Here is a 21721-nt window from a genome sequence, read left to right on the forward strand (position 1 = left end):
TATATATATATATATATATATATATATATATATATATATATATATATATATATATTTGTTTTATTTTGACTGGCTGGTATTATGTAGTACTAAGTATATCTTTGTATGGTTGAATTTAACATTAAGTAATTATTAGGACTACTACTGTATCTACCATTAAAGTTAATTTGAGCAACTTTTACCCAGAGATATGCCACACTGGATTTTATTTGAGCATTTTACAGCACAATCATCTTAGACTAGATCAACCACCTATTTTTGTCGGCAGGGTATAATTTGATAACATTGGCCTGTACTGTAGCTACTAAAATGAGGGTTAATTCTATCCAATTGTAACATTGACAGCACTGGGGTATTCTTGTGCAAGCTGTGTTACTTGTGAGCAGAATAATCGTTTTTGTACAGTGACATATTGACCACCTTGTATTTAAAGGATGTTTTTATATTACAGTCTGAAATTTTATAACAGCCGTTTTATAACACATACCATACTGTTATTTATTTATTTACTTATTTACTTATTTATTTTCTAAAAAATATACCTGTGAACAGGCGTATGGATTTTAAAATAGCAAAGAGTACCACAGGAGGGCGATGTATACATCGCAACATCGCTGCAGTAAGGGATTGTCAGTGTTAATCTGAAACATTAAAATAAATGTTATGTATTTAATTTATGTGAGCAATTTCTAAGATAAAACTTATAAGATGAATAATAATACAAACATATATATGCATTGATGTAAACTGATAGAACAATGATGATTAGTCATACAAAGATCCCCCCTTCTTCGGTGTGTAAAAATATTGAATTTACTGTGCTCCCTAAATATTCTTGCTCATGCTCAGAAGAGGTGGTGTCTCAACAATGACGAATCCGAACAGAAAAACAGCTTGTGCTAGGTCGGTGAACCATAATAAATTGAAACATTTTGTTATTTTTATGTTATTTAAATTCATAGTAATGTAGAAAATACGATGCAGTAGTACTTTACTAGAAGGCTGTGAACGCGTTAGGCTACAAAACGGCCACTCCGCTGTGTGTGACAACAGTAAACCAGCTGCAGTCAGGGTCTGGTGTTTTTGTGTTCGATTGTGCTCATAATTCAGTTTAGTTGGTAATTTGAACAACTTCGTATTTTTACCCTACTGTTTTACCTTGACATCAATAAATATACGTCACTGTGATCATTTTATGAATTGTCCGTGAATATGTTTCACCCAGTTAATGTTGATGTCAGGAAGTTTACCCCGTATATCAATGTAAACAATAAATATTAACAGTGTTTTGTGTGTGTATATATATATATATATATATATATATATATATATATATATATATATATATATATATATATATATATATATATATATGCATGTTGTATTCTCATATCCGCACAAGACGCGCATTTCTACATTGGTTAATATTAATATGTGTTAACATTTTTCTTAGTTTAATTAATATCACTGTGGGAGAGTTATTAATCAATATTGTTTTTAATGCATCTAAAATAATTACTATTGCTACTGTGTTAGGCAATGCTTTGTATTAAATGTATCCAGTACAATGTTATGTTACTGTACACATGTAGAGTAACATGTTATCTAATTTAATTACATTGTTTTAAAAGTTAAATTAGGTAAGTATTTACCTATGTTTTAAGTACATTGTTATCTATATACACATTAATTTACATGTGCATACATGAATAGTTATACCCATTCAAACACTTTTTTTATGTATGTCGCATACTATTATAAAAGGGTTGGCAATATTGTATGTCACATTTTCTTAAAATTAATTATTTTAAAGGTTTCCACGTTTTGATGAAGTAATTTAGCTTTCCCAAACTCGTCTCTCAAACCTTTTTTGGGTGGGGTGTGAGAGAGCAGTTCAGTTTTCACGACCATCCAAACATTTAGATAATGTAATAATTTCCGAACATTAAAATCCCAAAACTGTCTATTCCATTTTTTCTTCTTAGAGAGGAGTGATTCAAGATGGAAGTAATGAGCTGAAACATAAATCAGGTAATTTCATTGTCCATTTGTTTCCAGCTATAGCTATAATACATTAAAAGAAAATAAATGCTGTGTATGGGATACCAATATATAGTTGTGATCCCTGGGCTGTCATTCAGAGGTTTCAATGCCTATAGGGTATATTGTGTCTTTACAACATAAATTCTTGGCAGCTCTGAACTATAAACAACTGTCTGGTTTATTTAACAACTGAAAGGCTTACAAAACTTTTTTTTTTTTTTTTTTAATATACTGATTACTTGGTTACTTTCTTGTGCTTTTTATGTTATGCTGGTTATTTTACCCAAGCTCTGTGTTTTCATCTGGATTAGTATGAATGACATTAACCTGAGTCCAGTGGGGATGGACCATCTGAGTGTCTCCTCTGTTTCTGGCTCAATACCTGTGACTGGGGGTCACCTGGGGCTAGCAACCTCACCCACCCACCACCCCATTGCCACGCCAGGTAAGAGTCTGGGGATCCTGCCAACACTGGCCTCCTATTTGTCAAAGCGCTTTTCAGTCATTTGCAGTGATAGGTGTGTCGTGTCGTGTCGTCCCGTCCCCCCGCCCCGAGATAAGTACAATTACTGGATAACTGGCAACAATTTCAGGTGAGTGTGTAATTGGGCAGTTGGTTCTTATGTCTGTCACATCAAGGAAGCAATGGAACAAGTTTAGCTCCCCAAAACATTTTATTGTTTCAAGTTGCCTTGGCTTGAACTTTTACATTTAGAAATGATTTCTGTGCCAGTTCCTTAATTGGGAGGAGACATAATACTAGAACTACGGATGTGATTTGGTCACAGTAAAAATCATGGCAGAGTCACAGCTAAAAATAGACAATTTCACGGAATGGTCATAGCTACAAAAATTTGAATTTAAAAAATATATTTATGCATGTAATATACTGTAATATTTTAGTATCTGTGCAAAGTAAACATATATTTAATGTATTTGACATGTATATAATGTGTTTTCTTTTAACACAAGCTTCTGTTAAAAAGTAAACAGGATTTATTTATTAGGAGTAATTAGGACTATGCTTACCTTTTAATTGTAACCTGTATACCTTGTCCAGTGTAAAACAGATAATCTGAAAACTGCAATTTAGTTTTTCTAAAATACATGTTCTGGTTGTAAATTGAGAGTTTTGCAATATCCTTTTCGTTAATGTCCATTTATACAGAGCTGTAGTTTTGGTTTGACAAGAGTAGAAGGATCGTTCTGCATTGACACGGTTGACAGGTGAAGCACCGCTGGGGAACGGCTGCAGAGCTGCAAATCGGGGTTCATAGAACTGTAAACCGTCCTCCCTTTAGGCTTTGCATTATCAAGTGGTGCAGAAGTATATTTTTTGCACAAAAGGCTTTGATTAATTTGAAAAGTTTGTTTCTCCTTAAAGCTGCTTCCTCCGATTTCATGAATTTTTGGGGGATATTGCTCTGTTAGTTGCTTAGAATTAAATTTTGCCCTTTTTGTAGTTCTGTGTAAGTATTCCCCTTTATTTGATGTTTGCTAACCACTTTAACTTTGCATTGAAACCAGTTCAAAAGACATGAACTGCTCATTTCATACTTTCATGCTGAATGGAAACAAATATCAAAATCACATCCTGACTATAACCTAGTCGACTAAGTGGAGTATATATTGGAGGAGGAGGAGGTAGAATATATCATGGGCTTGGTTCAGTTGTGTCTTAATGTATATCTATTTTGGTGTATGTTTTCAGGTATGCCGGTGGCGATTCCTAATTTTGGCCCCTCTCTGGGCTCCCTCCCCTCGGCCCTGTCCCTCATGCTGCCTATGGGACCTCTCGGGGACCGGGGGGTGATGTGTGGGATTCAAGAGAGGAACTATACCCTGCCGCCTCCCCCTTATCCTCACCTCGAGAGTAGCTACTACAGACACATCCTGCCAGGTAAGCTGCAGGCAGAACTGTCCTCACCCTGTTCACTTACAGTAGATAGCTCTTGTTAGCTCTTCATAGCTTGTGTGGCACATTTGATTGAACAAAGTGTTGCAGTGCTAAAGACCACTAATTCATATTTGTGGAGATTACTTCCAGGAAGTATTCATATCAATGAAGGCACGCTGCTCCTACATACATCTGTATGTAAATCACTCTAACATGTTTACTTGAGAACCCCTCATCCAGTTGTGATGTAACTTGCATGCATTCTACTTTTTTTCAACTTTTACTCAGTAGCATTCACCAGGAGAAAGAGAATATATCTTCTAAGCATCGCAGTAGATCACGCTTCCTCCTGCAACAATGCTGGTGCTCTGATTGAAATGAGTGCATATTGTGAAAACAAAAAAAACAACACTGTTTCAGCAGGGAGCGTGATGTGGATTCTGTAATCCTTAGAAGAACTGTATTGCCCTCTTGAATTATGACCCATGAGATGTGATTAAAATTGTCACAAGTCGGCAATAAGTTTAAAAATATAACACTGCAATACAGACAACAAGGGACACAACAAAGGTAACTGCGTGCATTTTTTGTAAACTTTGCAGGGTGTTCTGTAACACCTTAACATGTACAGTTGACCCTGAGTGTCTTCTTGTGAGCACTTTTGTTAGGCAAGAGGACACACTTTTACCGTCTTATACTTTTGCCTGAATTCTAGTCACTGATTGATTGGTCCAATAAAGGCTGTATCTGTAGAACCGCTCCACTGAATAATGGATTTGCATTTAGCTCATATTTGAGGGTGGTGGAGGGTAGACGCACAATAGTCTGGCGAAGTTTGTTTTGTTTTTTAAGTAAAAAATAATCCACTGGCATCCATGGGAAAGGACAGGGATAGGACATGATAAATGTGACGGTAAGCTTTGGTGTGGATAATAACTGGGTCAGTAGATGATAATGCTCAGCATAATTCAAATGAGGTCGGAGGAACACTGCAGTAGTTCAATCTTGGTATTGTTTGTGACAGCATGTGGAACAGGACCTTCAGTGTATAAGAATCTAGGACTAGGTGTTCTGGCCAATGAGTGATGGGCTAATGCAAGTCTGTAGCTTCAACAGTGCTTGATGGAATTTCTTAAAACTTTGCCTGTGAATGATGATCTTTTTATTTTTTTCACCATACACCTAATTGGCTGTTGTTGGAATAACTATATGTGTATTTATTTTTCTAGGCATATTGTCATATCTAGCAGACAGACCACCACCTCAGTATATCCACCCTAGCTCCCTAAACATGGATGGGAACCCTGCTCTCTCCGTGCCAAGCAACTCCTCTGCCCTCGACCCATACCAGCCTGGAGGAGTGGTGGGATTGGAGCCCAGCTTGGTGACTTTGGACTCCCGGCAGGTGGGAGCCCACAGTGCCCAAAGCCTTCACCCCAGCAGTGGGCATGAAGTGCCACTGGACACTGGCATGGACATGGAACCGGTGTCTAGAGTGACCAGTCCCATCTCCACGGACGGGATGGGAGAAAACTTGACGATGGAGGGGGTGGCAGGGGAGCACCAGCAACTACCCGCGAGCTCCGGGAACCACGAGAACATTGTCGTGGATTCTGTGGGAAATGGTTTGCCGGCAGAAGCGGTTGGCCATGGTGGTGTCATTCCCATCCACTCAGGGGCCCTGGAGTTGCCTGTTGTCATGGAATCGGAGCACCTGGACGGGAGGGTCACTAGCGGTGGCCTGGGTGAATCTCTCCACACGGTTGGGATGAGCTCCAACTCGGTCAGGGTGGTCCTCTCCAGCTCTCATCCCGCCATGAACCCCCTGGAGCCTGGGTCCATTCATGGGGCCAACATCAGCCTGGAGCCTGTCTCTGTGTCGTCCGTCACAGCCGAGGTGTCTCTGGGACATGGGCAGGTGGACGTGTCCCCAGAGAATCTGGTTCTTGTGCCTTCCTCTCTGCAGATGGAGGATTCCAACTCAAACAAGGAAAATATGGCCACTTCCTTTACAGTATGTGAGTACAGGAAATAGAGGGTAACGAAATTGCTAGAGAAAATAGAAAAGCCAGTACAGCTGAACACTGCACATGGATCAACCTCAAATAGAAAAGGCAAAGCAAAGCTAACACAGATATTAAGGAACCACTGGAGTGGAATGTAACATCTTTAAAAGTAAATTTCATTACTGACCGCTTCAGATAAGCTGCGTACTGGATGTTTTATGCATGATTTTTAAATCCAATGCAGTTTGCATGTTATCAAGCTTCGTGTACTTCATTGGCTGCACTGAGTTTTAATGGTCAATTGTGAATTTACTGCAAGCTGTAGCTAGAGAATGGGTCCAACAAATACCAGGACAGCTAATTGTATCCTTCCAGAAACATGTGACCAATAAGTCCAGGTTTTCAATAAAAAAATTAATTAAAATAAGAGCAAGGTTCAATCCATTCACTTACAATGCGTGTTTGTGACTGGTGAATAAATGACTGGATTCTTGATCATCAGGATTTCTCGGTACTGTTTTGGTCCCCCTTAATCTGATCTACTGTACCAGTTTACCTATCTGTCAACTGAAGGTTGAAGGTAAATCAATAAAGAATACAATATTATTGAGGCTCGGTAAATGGAGTAGTTAACTGCATCGAAAGTAGCAACTTCTCGGACTATAACATTATTAAGGCAGGACTAAATAAGATCAGGTTTTTGTACAGTATTTCAAATTAACATTACAGTTAAAATGTAATGTAAAGGCTATACTTAATGCATACTCCATAAGATTAGCATTAAAGTATATACTGTATGTATTGGAAATACTCATGACATTAAGGTAGTGTTGCATTTTCCGCAACCAAAATACAGTTTATTCACATATTGTTTAAATCAGAAAGTAAATTACTGAATAACCCAGAACCTCATCTGATGTGCTGTCTGTCTTAGTCATAGCATATTATACCCTGGCTTTCTGAGGTTCTTCTGTAGCTTTAGTTAGGAGATACTCATACTCATACTCAGAATCGCCTTTAAGAATTATTTATTAAATACATGTATTCATTGTGTTGATTTCAGAACAAGAAAAACTGCCCTTCCCTCACTTCTACAACAGAGTACCAGTCAATGGCAATTAACTTCCACACTAAGTATTAAAAGCTGATTGAAAGCAAATTTCCAATTTATCCAGGGCACTGATATTTTTACTACTGTTAACTGAGGGAGTCTATTGGAAAGACAGCATCCTTCAAATGTGTTAGCAACATTTCTTCCACAACAACATTGCAAAGTGGACTTGCTTACTGAATTGACAGTGTGTTTGATGTCTAGGGTGCACGCTGTGTGGCCAGGCCTACCCATCGGACTGCCCTCAACACGGTCCGGTCACCTTTATTCCGGATACCCCTATTGAGAGCCGTGCTCGACTCTCACTGCCCAGGCAGCTCATCCTGAGACAGTCTGGAACTGGAGCTGAACTCGGTATGACCACCATATATTTCTCTAATTATGTTGACTAACACTAACACAGCAAGATTAAGTTGGCTGCTGGCATAGCATGAAATATATTGCTCACATGAATGTACAACTTGCATGATAAGAGAAGGGCAAAATGTGCTGTGAATTCTGTAGGGGCCGATATGGCCACAGAGGCTGCCACCAATATGGAAAAAGGGAGCTGTTCATCCATCTGTTGGGAGTCACCATGCTGGCCTTGGAACACCATGTTACCCTAGTGCACGGGTAGGCAACCTTGACATGTCCCGTCCATTCCATTGCCGGACTTTGTTCCAACCAGGTCCTTCGTTATTTAATTGACCTCCATTAGAACAAAATCCTGCAATGAAATGGATTGGAAGGTCAACTAAATAATGAAGGATCTGGTTGGAACAAAGTCCTGCAATGGAATGGATTGGGTGGGCCAAGGTTTTGTCAGATTCACACGTACTACTTTTATTGCTCTGAGCTAGGGGTGTAAATTATTTAGAGTTTAAATGTTAGTAAAGTGTCAAGCTTTTTAAATTTTTCTTAATCATTTAAGCTTTGTCAAAAATGTGCAGGTCAAATATTAAGAAGCGGGTGTCTGCAAATAACGGCTACTCTGTTTTTATTTTTTTTGTTACTTACTACCTTTATCACGTGGCATGATTATCATTGGATCTTCACCTCCCAAAGTCCAGCATGGTTTTGGTCACGTGACTAGTCTGTTTCTGCTGAAGCTTGATCTAGTGTGGAGGAGGTGGGGCGCAGACATGCAAGCGAAATGTTAGGAAATGTGATTAAATTGGGGCTGAAAACATAACATGGTTGATTTGATTTCAGTTGTGGAGGATACCAGATTCAACTGTGATACCAGATTCAACTAATGTCTTTTGTTGAGCCAGATTACAGAAGGCTGTGTTGGTCTTTTTTTTTTTTTTTTTGCTATTCTAGGACTGAGACAAGCGATGTTAATACATGCAAACTGTTGCTATTCGTAAATTATTATTTTTAAACAGAATATTGATTCTTTGAATTAACGTGATACTGTACTTGGAATAAAGTCAGTTTGGTGTGAACATAACTAGTTCTTGCCTCTTATATACAATAAGTAGGATAAATAATGTATCAATTTGGGTTTTAGCACTGTTTGAATAATTGGACTGCGTAACATTTCTGTAATAATGCAATTAATGCTCGCCCTCCATTCAAAATAGACCATTATCATACCGCTGATGCTATTATCTTTTCATGTTGCTAAACTGTTTTTATAAATATATTTATATATACAGATTATTTTAGTCATTTTTTTTATTTTAATTTAGTTATTTTTTTCTGTCAAACAACTTAATGGGCTTTTACATAGGCCAAGCCTTCATTTTTCACACATAAACAAGATTGCCACATGTTAATAAGCAACTAATATTTATTAAAGCTGTAATGAAATAGAAAGCGTTTTGCTGGACACACTTACAATCGTTATGACAAGTAACTGTATTTAAATTAATAAAGATGAGTCACTTCAGCATTTAAATGAAAAAGTAAGACTTGGCTTTTAAAAGCCTATTTAGTTTACCTATTAACACATTTCTCAGTTATGATTGAGATACTTGAATCGATTAACAGGTCAATTGCATTTAAGGACAGCATTAAAGCCGATGTAAAAGACCTATTTTTAGACATATATGTGGTAACGCACTTCCCCCTAGATGGTCGACTTCCGTTTTTCTCCTGCTGTCGAGACCACACATCGAGGGTGACACATACTACCCCCCTTACACAGCGTCTTTTCAAAATGTTTTTATTTTAACTACATATTTTTTAAAGTTTAAATGTTTTAAGCACACTCTTAAACTTAGGGGAGACGTTTAAGGAGGGCAGAGATGTTTTGGACTCCTGTAGTGGATTGTTCGTGCACTGGGATTGCAATGTATCCAAACAACTTTTAATAAATCAAGAAAATCACACAGACTCATTTAATTAGAAGTTTCAACAAATCAGCGCAGTAATAGTGTTCCTTCTGTTTATCAAATACTTAAAAATCGATTGGGTGTTTGCAGACCACAGCAAATCCCAAGCAACAGGCAGTCTGGGCAATTCCAGTGCCTTTAGGCTTAGACACGCAAACCGCTAAAGTGTCTACCGCGAAATCCTAAAACATACAATATATCACTCTCCAAAGATATAACATAATTCCTATACCTTATAGCAATGCTTCAATATAAATGAGATGTAAAATTCAATACCGAATTAATTCTGTCCAACAGTTGCTTTTTCTTTTGTAATATAAAAGACTCAGTATTTTTGACTCACAAATATCATCCCAATTAAAGTTGCTACCTTCCTGATAAGAACTGATACTGTAGACAACTTTTCTAATTTAAATGAAATGCTTGCTTCGGTTGCCAAGTTTTCATTAATTTGTATAATGTAATAAAGAGAACGGACAGTTCATCATAATGCACCCCTTATTCTGTTACCAGAAAGTATTTTGTTAGTTTATTTTTAAATAAACACTCACTATTGAAAGGCCTTGGATTCAAAACTGCTTATTATCAACTGTAATAGGTCCTCTGCAATCACACGGTTCGTTGCCCCTTTAAAAGTAGACCCAGGACACAAAAATTTATGTTTTTCAGCGCTTGCGCACACTTTTAATAGACACAAAATTAAAATAAACACCTAGCTCTCCTTTAGAGCTCTGACTAAACACCACTGGAACCTAACTAACACTCAGGACGCCTAAGCCATTTACCTGACACAAACACAAAAATTCACACAGGTTTCACACAGCCCTACCCATTGACTGCTCAGAAGCAGACCACACCATCTGCCTCCCTCCACTCAGCAGCCTAGAACAGACTGGCTGCCTCTCTTAAATACCCTGCACCTGGCTCCAATTTACAATTAGCACCAGGTGCAGGGGATTAACTAAACAATAAAGCAATTAACACAATCACAGACCCTTAGCCCAATCACCCAACAGTGCATTTTCACATGTTTTTAGCAGGGAGGAATTTTAACCCCCTCCCTGCTATCTCACACAACGAATCCTGCTTCAACTGCCAAAACCTATTTTTTTATGCCCAGCACAGCCTTGCTACGAGCAGGTAAAGAATAGGTAAAAAAAATTAGTTATTTTCCTTCAGTAGATCCACTGTATACTAAAGTTATTAAATACAGTTTACACTTTATTGTCTTATATTCAGACATAACACTTTAATAATTGTACTGTTTCAATCTTTCTAGAATGTCTGCTTTTAACTCAAGAACTACTTTTAGATCAAGTTTACTTCTTTTCTAAATAACAAACTTGACTATGAATACCCTCTCAAGCAAAGTAGATACTCGGTTCCTTTCTTTACAGTTTTTACTTGTTACAATAAAACTCAAATAGATGCATGTAGCAGGGCAGGAGCCCTGCACATGGGGAAATATGTAGTTTATTGTATGTTTTGGGGTTAATAGATTGATTTAATTCATTGTTTAGCTGCTGTGGCGCTCCGCCAGGGATGATTACCTGTCTGGGTGGAGCAGCAGCTGAAAGCAGTCAGCTGTTCCTGCAGGCAGGTGGGCGTGTCTCAGCGGAGCATCAGTATAAAAACATAGTTTCTTCAAGTTAATTAAATGAGTTGCCTGCTTCTGCCAAGGTTAACACAGACTTTCTCACGCGATTGTCTTTATTAATTTAAAGATCGGGGAGGCCCTATTTTTGAGTCTGACCAGCTTCCAAGAGTTGGTCACACTAATAACAAAGGCACACAGACAAGCTTGTTTTTTTTTGTTTTTTTAACATTAACATTTGTTCAGTTTTCTTAATTCAAATTGTTATTCTGCTCATAATTTGCTACAATAGTATTTCTACTGTTGTATATTCTTTAAAACATAGTACAGTTATTACAATATTTTGACATTGTCAGTTAGTACTGAAATCTCTTATTTTTTTTGTAATATGTTCTTTCAACAATATTTTTTTATATAACAATTTAAATTTTAATGATTTTATTTTATAAGTCATTTTATGACTTTAAATGATTAGATATCTAATTCAGATATTTCAATATACTCCATTGATATACGCAGAAGGCAAGAGGTTAATTTTAATTGGGCACCTACTTGGTAGCAAATGCAACCTTGAATATTAAAACTTAGGACTGCTATACTTTGATATAGACTAACATCCTCATACATTACTTAAGGTTATTATATTAGGTTTCTTATTTTTAAAATCTCACTTTTTTTTCTTATTTATTTAAATACTTTTGTTTTTGCTTACTATAGTAGAACCACAAACCTATTTTAGTTCAATTGTTCCTGACATATTAACTGTGCTCCATAGATCAAAATGTTTTGAGACTCTTAGTCTAATTGAAAAATATGCTTTTGCCTGATAATGGAGGTCTGTAACTTTCAGCAGGTCGGCCTGACCTTACACATTTACTAATGATATTTTTCTACTGTTATAGTAGAATTAACAGGAATATGGAATCCTACAGTATTGTCATAGATTAATACAGAGTACATTATAAAAAAAAATCTGAATATTGTGTTTTAGCAATTTGTTTAATATTTCTGCTGACTTTATATTCTTTAAAATACATTAAAATATTTGTTGCAGTTTCACACATGTTCAATTTGTATCCCAAAGATCAGCCTGCTTTCAGTGGCTGTGACAGTCTTGGGTTAGTTTCTGCTCTCAGCGAGTCTGTCAAAGGCACCACAGGTGTGGGTGACAGTCTTTAAAAGCCTGATACTTGCAAAAAAAACTTAAATCTTCTTAGCTGAGCTCTCATCTCTACATTCTCATTTCCATCACCAGTGGGAAAACTTCAGATAAATTAAACTGTTTCTATCAATGAATCGGACATCTCAGCCGCATACACCTTTCACTCAAAAAAGGTGCTTGCACCTTGTACAAGGGAAAACAGGTTTTAGGGTCACTCGTGACAGTTGCCTACCCCTGCTAGTGGAACACTTCTACTAAAAATGTAAGGGGCGTTGCAGAATTCCAAATGAATATCCCTTGAACTATGATTCGTGATGACACAGAGCTCTGTTGATACCTCTTCATGTATGTGTGAATGGTGTCCCTTTGCACTAATACATATGCAAAGGTTAACTTCCTGTGTTGATGTGAGGATGTCCGCGTTTTGGATTTAGGCATTGTAGAACTCTGGATGCATTTTAAATCTGAGAGTTGTGAGAAGTAACAAATTTCGTTTTACGCCCCATTACCGCTCTGCGTATCTATTAGACTGTAATGTTGGGGTTCGGATGTGGTGAAGAAATAACTCTTCTATCAGTAATTCAGCTGGATGCTGATAGATTACAATCTTACAGTTGTATTTTTGCAGCTCACACATTGTACAAATAGTTTTTTAGAAGGCGAACACTAATACGCTACTGCAAATATATATGATTATAATACTGACGTTGTTTTATTAATTTAGAATATTTTACATGAATTATTAATTTTGTAAATATAAATGTTAACCTAACTTTAATATAATTACTGGTCCTGAATTTATTTATTTATTTTTTTTATAAATTTGGAATCGGCAATTATTTTTCTGATTTTCCTCAATTTGAAATGCCCAATTATTTTTATTTCAACTCGGCCCACCGCTGCCACCCCCAAAACTGGTTTACATTCGAAACGGACACTTTGTTTGTGTGATTAGTAGACTGTGCCTTGTGTTTGCAGGAGTATTTTCTCGAGAGCCCATCCTGGTGAGGACCTGCTTTGGACCCCTCGTCGGGCAGCAGTGCGGCTCCTTGGATGTGTCTGATTGGTCAGACAAGGCCTCTCTTCATATCTGGAAGGTACATTTCTGGCTGATTGATTTTGTGTAGAAGATTTGCTCCCCACTCACTAAATTAGTCGTGTTCTTTGGTTTTAAATCATTATATGTATCTTATAGAAGTTTTGAAAATGCACAGTTAAAGTAAAGTTCATTATCTGTTTCTGACTGTATTTGTTGGATTTTTTGTGTTGAATTTCTCTAGACTCCTGTGAGTTTGAGCACATTTTCTACTGTCTGCACATACATTCCTGTATCTACACCAAAAAATGCTTTTTACCGATCCAAGGTAGTTTCTAGACTTGAACATGCATACAACTAGATGGTATGCTCATTGACTTTTATTAATACCTTTACTTATGCTACAGAACCAATAAATAAATACAAAAATCCACCAAACTCAAAATACTTTAATATGAAACTATAATATTCAACACAATCCCCTGCTACAGTCTATTGACCATGTCTATAGGTAGTGTTGTAGATTCCACAACCATATTAAGACAGCTTCTCTGTACATACTATGAGTGAAATGAAGAATATAAATTTAATTCGTAGTGACAAAGTCATTTGTATTTGACCTTCTTTTTTTGTATAAAAAGAGAAACGCATTTTTTAAAGTTCTTAAGTGCTAAAAATGGAAATCGATTTTCTTCATAGGTGATTCATAACAATGTGCTGGAGTTCTGTGTTGTCACGACAGATGAAAATGAATGTAACTGGATGATGTTCGTGCGCAAAGCAAGGTACTTTATTATAATATAAGGTTCTTTATATCTAGCATGATCAAATAGTTTTGATTATAATAAAATATATCTGTAGTTGGGCTGATAAAATGTAACAGAATTCTTCTGTGCAGAAGGGCGTGTCTGTATGTACTGAAAAACACTTTTGTAATTGTGATGAGAGTATCCTGGGGATGTATAGAGGTGTCTGTCTGTCTGTTTGTGCATGATACTAACTAATTTTGTATTTTGTATAAACATGACACTATGTATGGTATTCCACATATTTGTTAACCAATTTACAATTAACTAGTTTCTTTTTTTTACTTGTCCCAATTGGCTAAAGGTATAAAAAATAATTGGCACACAGTTACATATAATGTATAATGCTGTACGATACAAGCTGATACCCACTCCATAAACAGTCAGATCAGCCACTGGACACTCAGAGCAGCCACTGGACACTCGGAGCAGCTACTGGACACTCGGAGCAGCTGCTTTACAGTCAGATCAGCTACTGGACAGTCAGAGCAGCTACTTTACAGTCAGATCAGCTACTGGACGCTCAGAGCAGCCACTGGACACTCAGAGCAGCCACTGGACACTCAGAGCAGCTACTGGACACTCAGAGCAGCTACTGGACACTCGGAGCAGCAACTGGACACTGAACAGCAATTGGACAGTCAGAGCAGCTACTGGACAGTCAGAGCAGCTACTGGACAGTCAGAGCAGCTACTTTACAGTCAGATCAGCTACTGGACAGTCAGAGCAGCTACTTTACAGTCAGATCAGCTACTGGATGCTCAGAGCAGCCACTGGACACTCGGAGCAGCTACTGGACACTCAGAACAGCTACTGGACACTGAACAGCAATTGGACAGTCAGAGCAGCTACTGGACAGTCAGAGCAGCTACTTTACAGTCAGATCAGCTACTGGACACTCAGACCTGAGTTGGTGAAAATGTGCTTGTATCCTACACAATATATTTGTATAGTTAATTTGAATATGATTTCATCTTATATAAAGAAATGTCGGATTGCTGTAACACATCAATATCAGGGTCTGCTGTATATTGTAAATTCCATAATTATATCATATTTGTTTACCTTAAATTATATTACTTAAGGTTTTTTTTATTCTATTTTTATAATGTATATATGTAAAATATTGCTTTAATAAAGTTTAATAGCGGCATCCTGTGCCCCAATTGCATAGGACTGGCAGGGAGCAGAATCTGGTAGCCTACCCCCACAATGGTAAAATATATTTCTGCACTTCAAGAGAGATTCTTCCTGACCATGAGCTCCTGTTCTACTACAGCAGGGACTACGCCAGGCACATTGGTAAGCAGTGTAAAGTACTTCCCGGGGGGAGCACACATGAGCTGTTTCTGAGTGGGGCACAGATTTACACAGAGTCCACTCATGGTTACAGCACACACATGCCTAGATGCAGGCAACTGTGAAAGCAGTTTCCATAGTGGGCAATTGGATTTGGTTCTCCTGAGATTACATTAGAAGGAAGCAGGGTGCTCCACTTGCTGTTTTCCTATAGCCCCTTTTGAAAGGGTTCAGTTACATTCCTCAGCTACACCTGATTTAGGGAATGTTAGTGAAATTATATCATTGGGCACGTCTCTTTTTAAATTGATTAATAGGATAATGGAGCTGTGATGGCACAGTGTAAGTGTTTTAACATGCTTCACTTCTTTAGGTGTCCCTGAAAATCCTGAAGCACAAATTTGCCATCGTGGCAAGGAGTGTGCGTCCTACTCAGAACTGAAGTCCAGCCTGAACAGCCACACTAACAGCCACAGCCCAAGCCAGGTGCACAGCAGCAAGCTGGTGAGCAGCCACTGGCCAGGCCACCCCAAAGAGAGGAAGTTCAAGTGCGCCATGTGTTCCCGTGCGTTCACCTCATCCACCAAGCTCAATGTGCACATCATGGGCCACGTGGGCATGAAGCCACACAAGTGTGAGTTCTGCAGCAAAGCCTTCAGTGACCCCAGCAACCTCCGAACCCATCTGAAAATCCATACAGGTAAGGGACAACTTGGAGGGCAGGTAGACAGAGGGTACATTTCCTCTTATTTGTTTTACCAGGATAGGTTGGCATTCAGTTTATCTGTATACAGGCATAGGAAAGAGAATTCTAGCAATCTGGTTGACAATCTGGTGTTTTCACTATTTATATACAGTACTGACACAAATTACAACGACAACAAATTATTTACAGTGACTAGTGTTGGGAATTGTATTGCCCATTTTTCCTTACCCTTTACTTACTAAATATCTTGCTGACTGAATAGATCATTGTCTCCTCTACAAATATGCTCAATATTTTAATGAACAAGACATGTCACAAGTAGACTGGTACCCTGAAATGTTCTCCCTTTTCTAGGAAAGCAGTGATGGGGAGTTTGTTGCAGGATAACTTCACTCAGACTTCTTGCTCACTAAATATACTGGTATCCCTGAATAGATTACATCATGTAACACATTTTTTTTTTATTTTTGGTTCCTGGGTAGTAAGTGTTATTTCCTAATTGCATCGTCAAGTGGGAGCCACTGGTGGACCCCCGGAAGGTGCTGATGCCACCACTGCACATCAAATTGGGCCTTATGAAACAATTTGTCAGAGCTCTAGATAAGGAGTCGGCAGCCTTCAAGTACCTTCAAGACTTCTTCCCTATGCTGTCTGAGGCAAAGGTCAAAGCCGGTGTCTTCGTCGGACCACAGATAAAGAAGACCCTGGAGTGCAATGAATTCCCCAAGAAGCTTACTAGTAAGGATAAAGCGGCTTGGAACAGCTTTGTCGCAGTGGTTCGGGGCTTCCTGGCCAATCACAGAGGAGCAAGGCGGAGGAGGAGGAGGATCAAGGCGAGCGCTTCCACCAGGATATACTGGACTTTGAACGCCGCTACCAAGGACAGTATAACGAGAACATGATGGGAGACTACATTTGGGGGCTGATTCGTGAAAGTGATTTACAGTATAATCGTAAATCTCGAAAAACTACTCGCTTCTAAATCTTTTGTAGTCATTTCGCCCATTCGCCCATTTTCTCATTGGAAATAGGTAAATTTCAAAATATCACTGTCATGGTCACAAAAGCAAAGTTTGTGGGGAATAATAGCCATTTTCTATACTTTTGAGGCATAAGCAATTAGGAAATAACACTTACTACCCAGGAACAAAAATTGTGTTACATAGTGTAATTGTCTCCTCTTTAAACATTGTGCTTAAAATCGTGTTGAGCAATCTGTCTGACGAGGTCAGTGGTACCTTTAAATATGATTAATTTATTAACAATGCAGAATGACAGGGTGGAGCATTTGTTTTCTAGTTTACCCAAAAAAGTATTTTCCTGAGTGGTGACTGCTTCAAGACTGGTACCATATTCAATGTAGGGTAATTGTTCTGAGGGTAAAATTAAGAGAAAATGTCAGTCATTCCACATTGGTAGTAAGTGGATCATATTTGGGGTAGCACTGCACTTGTGGGAGAGACTGTTCATTAAAATCTCTTGCATGTTTTTAAAGAGGAGGCGATTTTCTCTTCAGAAATACCGAGATATTTAATGAAAAAGTAGTCTGAGTGAAGTTATCCTGCAATAAACTCCCCATCCCATTGTACTGTTTTCCTTGAAAAAGGAGAACATTTTGGGGTATCATTCTACTTTTGAGATGTCTTGCTCATTAAAATATTTTGCATATTATTAAAGAGGATCTTTTCAGAGATGCCAGGGTATTTAGTAAATAAGGGGTCTGAGTGAGGAAGCATGGGCAATACAATCGCCACCCGCAGACTTGCTGTAAATCATTTGTTGTTGCCATAATTTGTGCCGGTACTGTATGTAGAAAAGTGCTGTAAAGAAACCAACACATTTTTTTTTTTTTTTTTATAAATTACTAAAACATGTGTGCATAGGATTGAGTTGAGTGAAGCATCATATGTCAGATATTTATTACTCTGAAACATATATTTAATACAAATTCAACTCATTTTGTAAAACAGTTGTCAACAGCCAGGAAACATTGGTGGTGTTCAGCTTTAAATCAGAAGCTCACTGTTGTTCTCATGAAGCTGCTTACTTCACACATATAACCAGGTTGACTCTGTAAATAAGATAGCACATCTCTACTGTCCTACCTGGCATAAGACACAATAAATACATATGTCAATGTGTCATCTTCTCTCTTCTATTTAGGCCAGAAGAATTACAGGTGTGCAGCCTGTGAAAAGTCTTTCACACAGAAGGCTCACTTGGTGTCGCATATGATCATCCACACAGGAGAGAAGAACCTGAAGTGTGATCATTGTGACAAGATGTTCATGAGGAGGCAGGATCTCAAACAACACATTCTGACTCACACACAGTAAGAAAAGGGAGACGAGACACTTTTGTTCATACCAGCAATCCCAGCACATAGAGGTTAAAGGTGTTGGCTACAGAATGTTTTCCTGGCTCATCAAAGCCAGACATTTTAATTAAACAATATGGTTGGAAGCAAGTAAAATTGTGAATGGTGAAATGAGTCCCGGTTGTGAAATAGATAACTCAGGCCCAAATTTATAAAGGGGAAAAACTGACCGCAAAAAGCCACGTAATGTGCATGTTCAGTACGGCCGCACTCATCATCAAAATAACAACCTATTTTATAAGACTAATTAGGTAAAGCAGGCAATTCCGCAAGCAATCAATTTAAATACCCCTCACCACAACTAGCGGTGGAGAATTACACACCTCTCACAATAAATAGTGAGTTTGGGTCAGCCCTGTGTGTATAGGCTACGCATTCCAAGAGAAAATGAATGGCACAGAAAGACCTCAGCCTGGTACTAGCCATGGTGATGAGGATGCTGAGATGCGAAAACTGAAATTTACCAATATGGAATAGGAGATTTTCTTAATAAACAAATGTACCACTTCAGAGTTTGTAGTAGGTAGCTTATACATTACGACGCATCATCCAGTTACTGTGCGCTTGCTAGTTCAGCTTCTTATTTCGTATAGAATAATTCCAGGCATATAGGCTTTTCAAACATCAGAAACAGTAAGTTTTATTTACTAACATCCATGGCAGTCAAACTACAACTTACATCTTAGTCTTATGCAGTTAATATTTCTTATGTTTGTCTATATTTCTTACTCTATGTATGGTATATATGGTTGAAAAACTGTACTTGCTCTAGCTACAAACTAACTGCGTCGTCTGCCCCTCTGTACTTTTTATTACCGTTATCTTTCTAACTCTAATTTAACAATACTGCCTGAACCAGTATTGTTAAATACCGGAATGCCATATTACAAAAAATACACTCTATAGGCATTACTAAAATAATGGTGGAGGATGAGCCCTCGAAGTCTATGAGACTTTTTCTTTTGTGTGACTTGAAATATTGTTCCATCTTTTCTTAATCTCCTCCACCGCACTTTTAATAATGCCTACACTAAGAAGTAAAGGCTCTCGTTAGAACCTTGCTTTGTCACTTTAGGGAGACCTTTTTAGGTGCTCCTGAGAACCTTTTTTAAATGGATTCTGTATTCTTCATTTGCAGACTTTCTGTTTTGTTATGAAACATGTATTGAAAATTTGAGTTTGCAAAACAATACGGTACCGGTATTGTAAACCGTAATTTACAAACAGACTTGATCAGAATGAGTTAAAAAATGAGCTCTTTGCAAAATGTTATTAAATGTTTCTTTGTCCTTGAAAACTATGTCTCTTCTTGCTGCAGACAAGTCTCCCACATCACCTTGCCTTTTATATAGCCTACTGTCTGACTGCTGCAAATTAACACCTGCTTTTCAGAGTTCTTAAAGCAATCAAGCAAATACGAAGCTCGCAATTACTGACAGCTTTAATAAATTAGATGGAATATTGAATAGACCTCACTTGCAAAATCCCCTCTCAGTTTTACCAGTTTCGTTCAGAAACACCCCAGAATTACATATGCATCAAGGGCTAAAGCGCACAGAGACATTGTCCCCGCAAATCCCGTTTTAATTGCGTGCGTTTTATAAATCCCATCCAAGAATTCAGAACCCTCAGCACCCGTTTTACAGTCATAAAACATGCGCAGTCCTTTTTTAAATCTGGTCCTCAGTATCTAACCACATAAAAATTAAATTCAGACAGATTTACAATATTCAGTATTCAGACAGCTCATGCTATGTGGTAACAATAGAAGTATTTGAGTTAGTGTGCATGGATATGTAATGTGTATAAAGTATTGAGTGAGTGTGTGTGTGTGTATATATATATATATATATTAGTGCTCGTCCTTTATAACGTAGGAGTCGGAAGCCATAGTTATACTGTATTTACTGTATAATCGTAAATCTCGAAAAGCTACTCACTTCTAAATCTTTTGTAGTCATTTTTGTATTACTTTAGTATAAATACATGTTAATTTGGATTCATATGTTGTTTTTTTCTGACTTTATGTGAACGAAAAGACACACATTTGCCCGTTTTCCCATTGGAAATAGTGATATTTTGAAATATCACTGTCCTAGTCACAAAAGCAAAGTTTGTGGGGAATAATAGCCATTTTCTATACTTTTGAGGCATAAGCAATTAGGAAATAACACTTACTACCCAGGAACAAAAATTGTGTTACATAGTGTTATCTTATCATTTGTTAAAGGAATGGTTTCATTCTAAACTGTTTTTTTTTTCAGGGAGCGTCAGATCAAGTGCCCTAAATGTGACAAATTGTTCTGGCGAGCAAACCATTTGAAGAAACACCTGAACTCCCACGAAGGAAGGAGGGACTATATCTGTGAGAAGTGTACAAAAGCTTTCCTGACCAAATACCACCTCATGAGACACTTGAAAATATGTAAGGGGCCGAAGAGCGAGTCAGCACAAGACCTGGACGAGGAAGAGGATGACGAAGAAGAGGAGGAGGAGGAAGAGGACGTTCTGATTGAACCAGCCAGATTAACCAGTAGCATGTATGCCCCTGACCAGACACTGACTCCACACAAGTAACTGGTGGAACTTCAGTCTTCCACATCTAGATACAGAAATACCTGCAGCAACTACATTTTGCAGATGGGCCACTGCAGTTGGCAGTTGTCAACAATGATCTGCATCATAGCTTTGCATTGGTACTTTAAATAAATTACATTTTGTTCTGTTAGTAGACATTACAAATGTGTAACAGTAAAAATCAGGAAAAAAATGGTAACACTGACCATTAACAGTAGTAACTACAGTACCTGTTGATGGCACTGAAACTGGGAGTATGGTTTGCTTGGCACCTTGTCACAGGTGGCATTCCCTCATGTAAATCTCGTACCCCATGTAGAACTACAGGATAAATAGAGTGAGTTGACATGACGGGTACTTATACCCATATTAAACACTGAAGACATTGATGAAGGCACTGTCATAATGTTTTTTTGCCTTAATGATTTTTAGTAAATGCTGAGAGTTTTTATCTGTGTGTATGTGTGTATATATATATAGATATATATATATATATATATAATATATATATATATATATATATATATATATATATTTATATATTAGCCTTTCCTATGTTTGTTTTGCTGGAATTAAGCTAGTTCTGAGAGAGATGGACTGCAGCCTGGTAAATGTATGTTCCACTTACAGAATTGTAGTGTTGATTGTATTAATTTATGCTGGAAGAGTTCATCTTGATTTTTGGATTATACTTGGTAAGCAAATGTATTCGTTAGTTCTCTTGGTTAAGTTTGATTGTGGGTACTGTTCAAGAAAAACAAACCCTTGTGGCAGTAAGTTTTCAAA

General features: G+C 37.8%; 1 protein-coding gene across 1 annotated transcript; it reads left to right on the plus strand.

The window, feature by feature from the left end:
• Positions 1 to 843: 843 nt before the first annotated feature.
• Positions 844 to 21086, plus strand: LOC121319589 (PR domain zinc finger protein 4-like). Its single transcript, XM_041257177.1, has 12 exons — positions 844 to 903; positions 1986 to 2031; positions 2355 to 2488; positions 3755 to 3943; positions 5170 to 5958; positions 7262 to 7411; positions 13113 to 13231; positions 13870 to 13955; positions 15151 to 15278; positions 15649 to 15975; positions 18145 to 18313; positions 20623 to 21086. The coding sequence occupies exons 3-12, from the start codon at positions 2356 to 2358 to the stop codon at positions 20933 to 20935; spliced, it is 2403 nt and encodes an 800-aa protein (XP_041113111.1). The 5' UTR covers positions 844 to 903; positions 1986 to 2031; position 2355; the 3' UTR covers positions 20936 to 21086.
• The last annotated feature ends 635 nt before the right edge of the window (positions 21087 to 21721 follow it).

The sequence above is a fragment of the Polyodon spathula genome, chromosome 8 (assembly GCF_017654505.1).
Source record: "Polyodon spathula isolate WHYD16114869_AA chromosome 8, ASM1765450v1, whole genome shotgun sequence".
Taxonomy (NCBI): Eukaryota; Metazoa; Chordata; class Actinopteri; order Acipenseriformes; family Polyodontidae; genus Polyodon; species Polyodon spathula.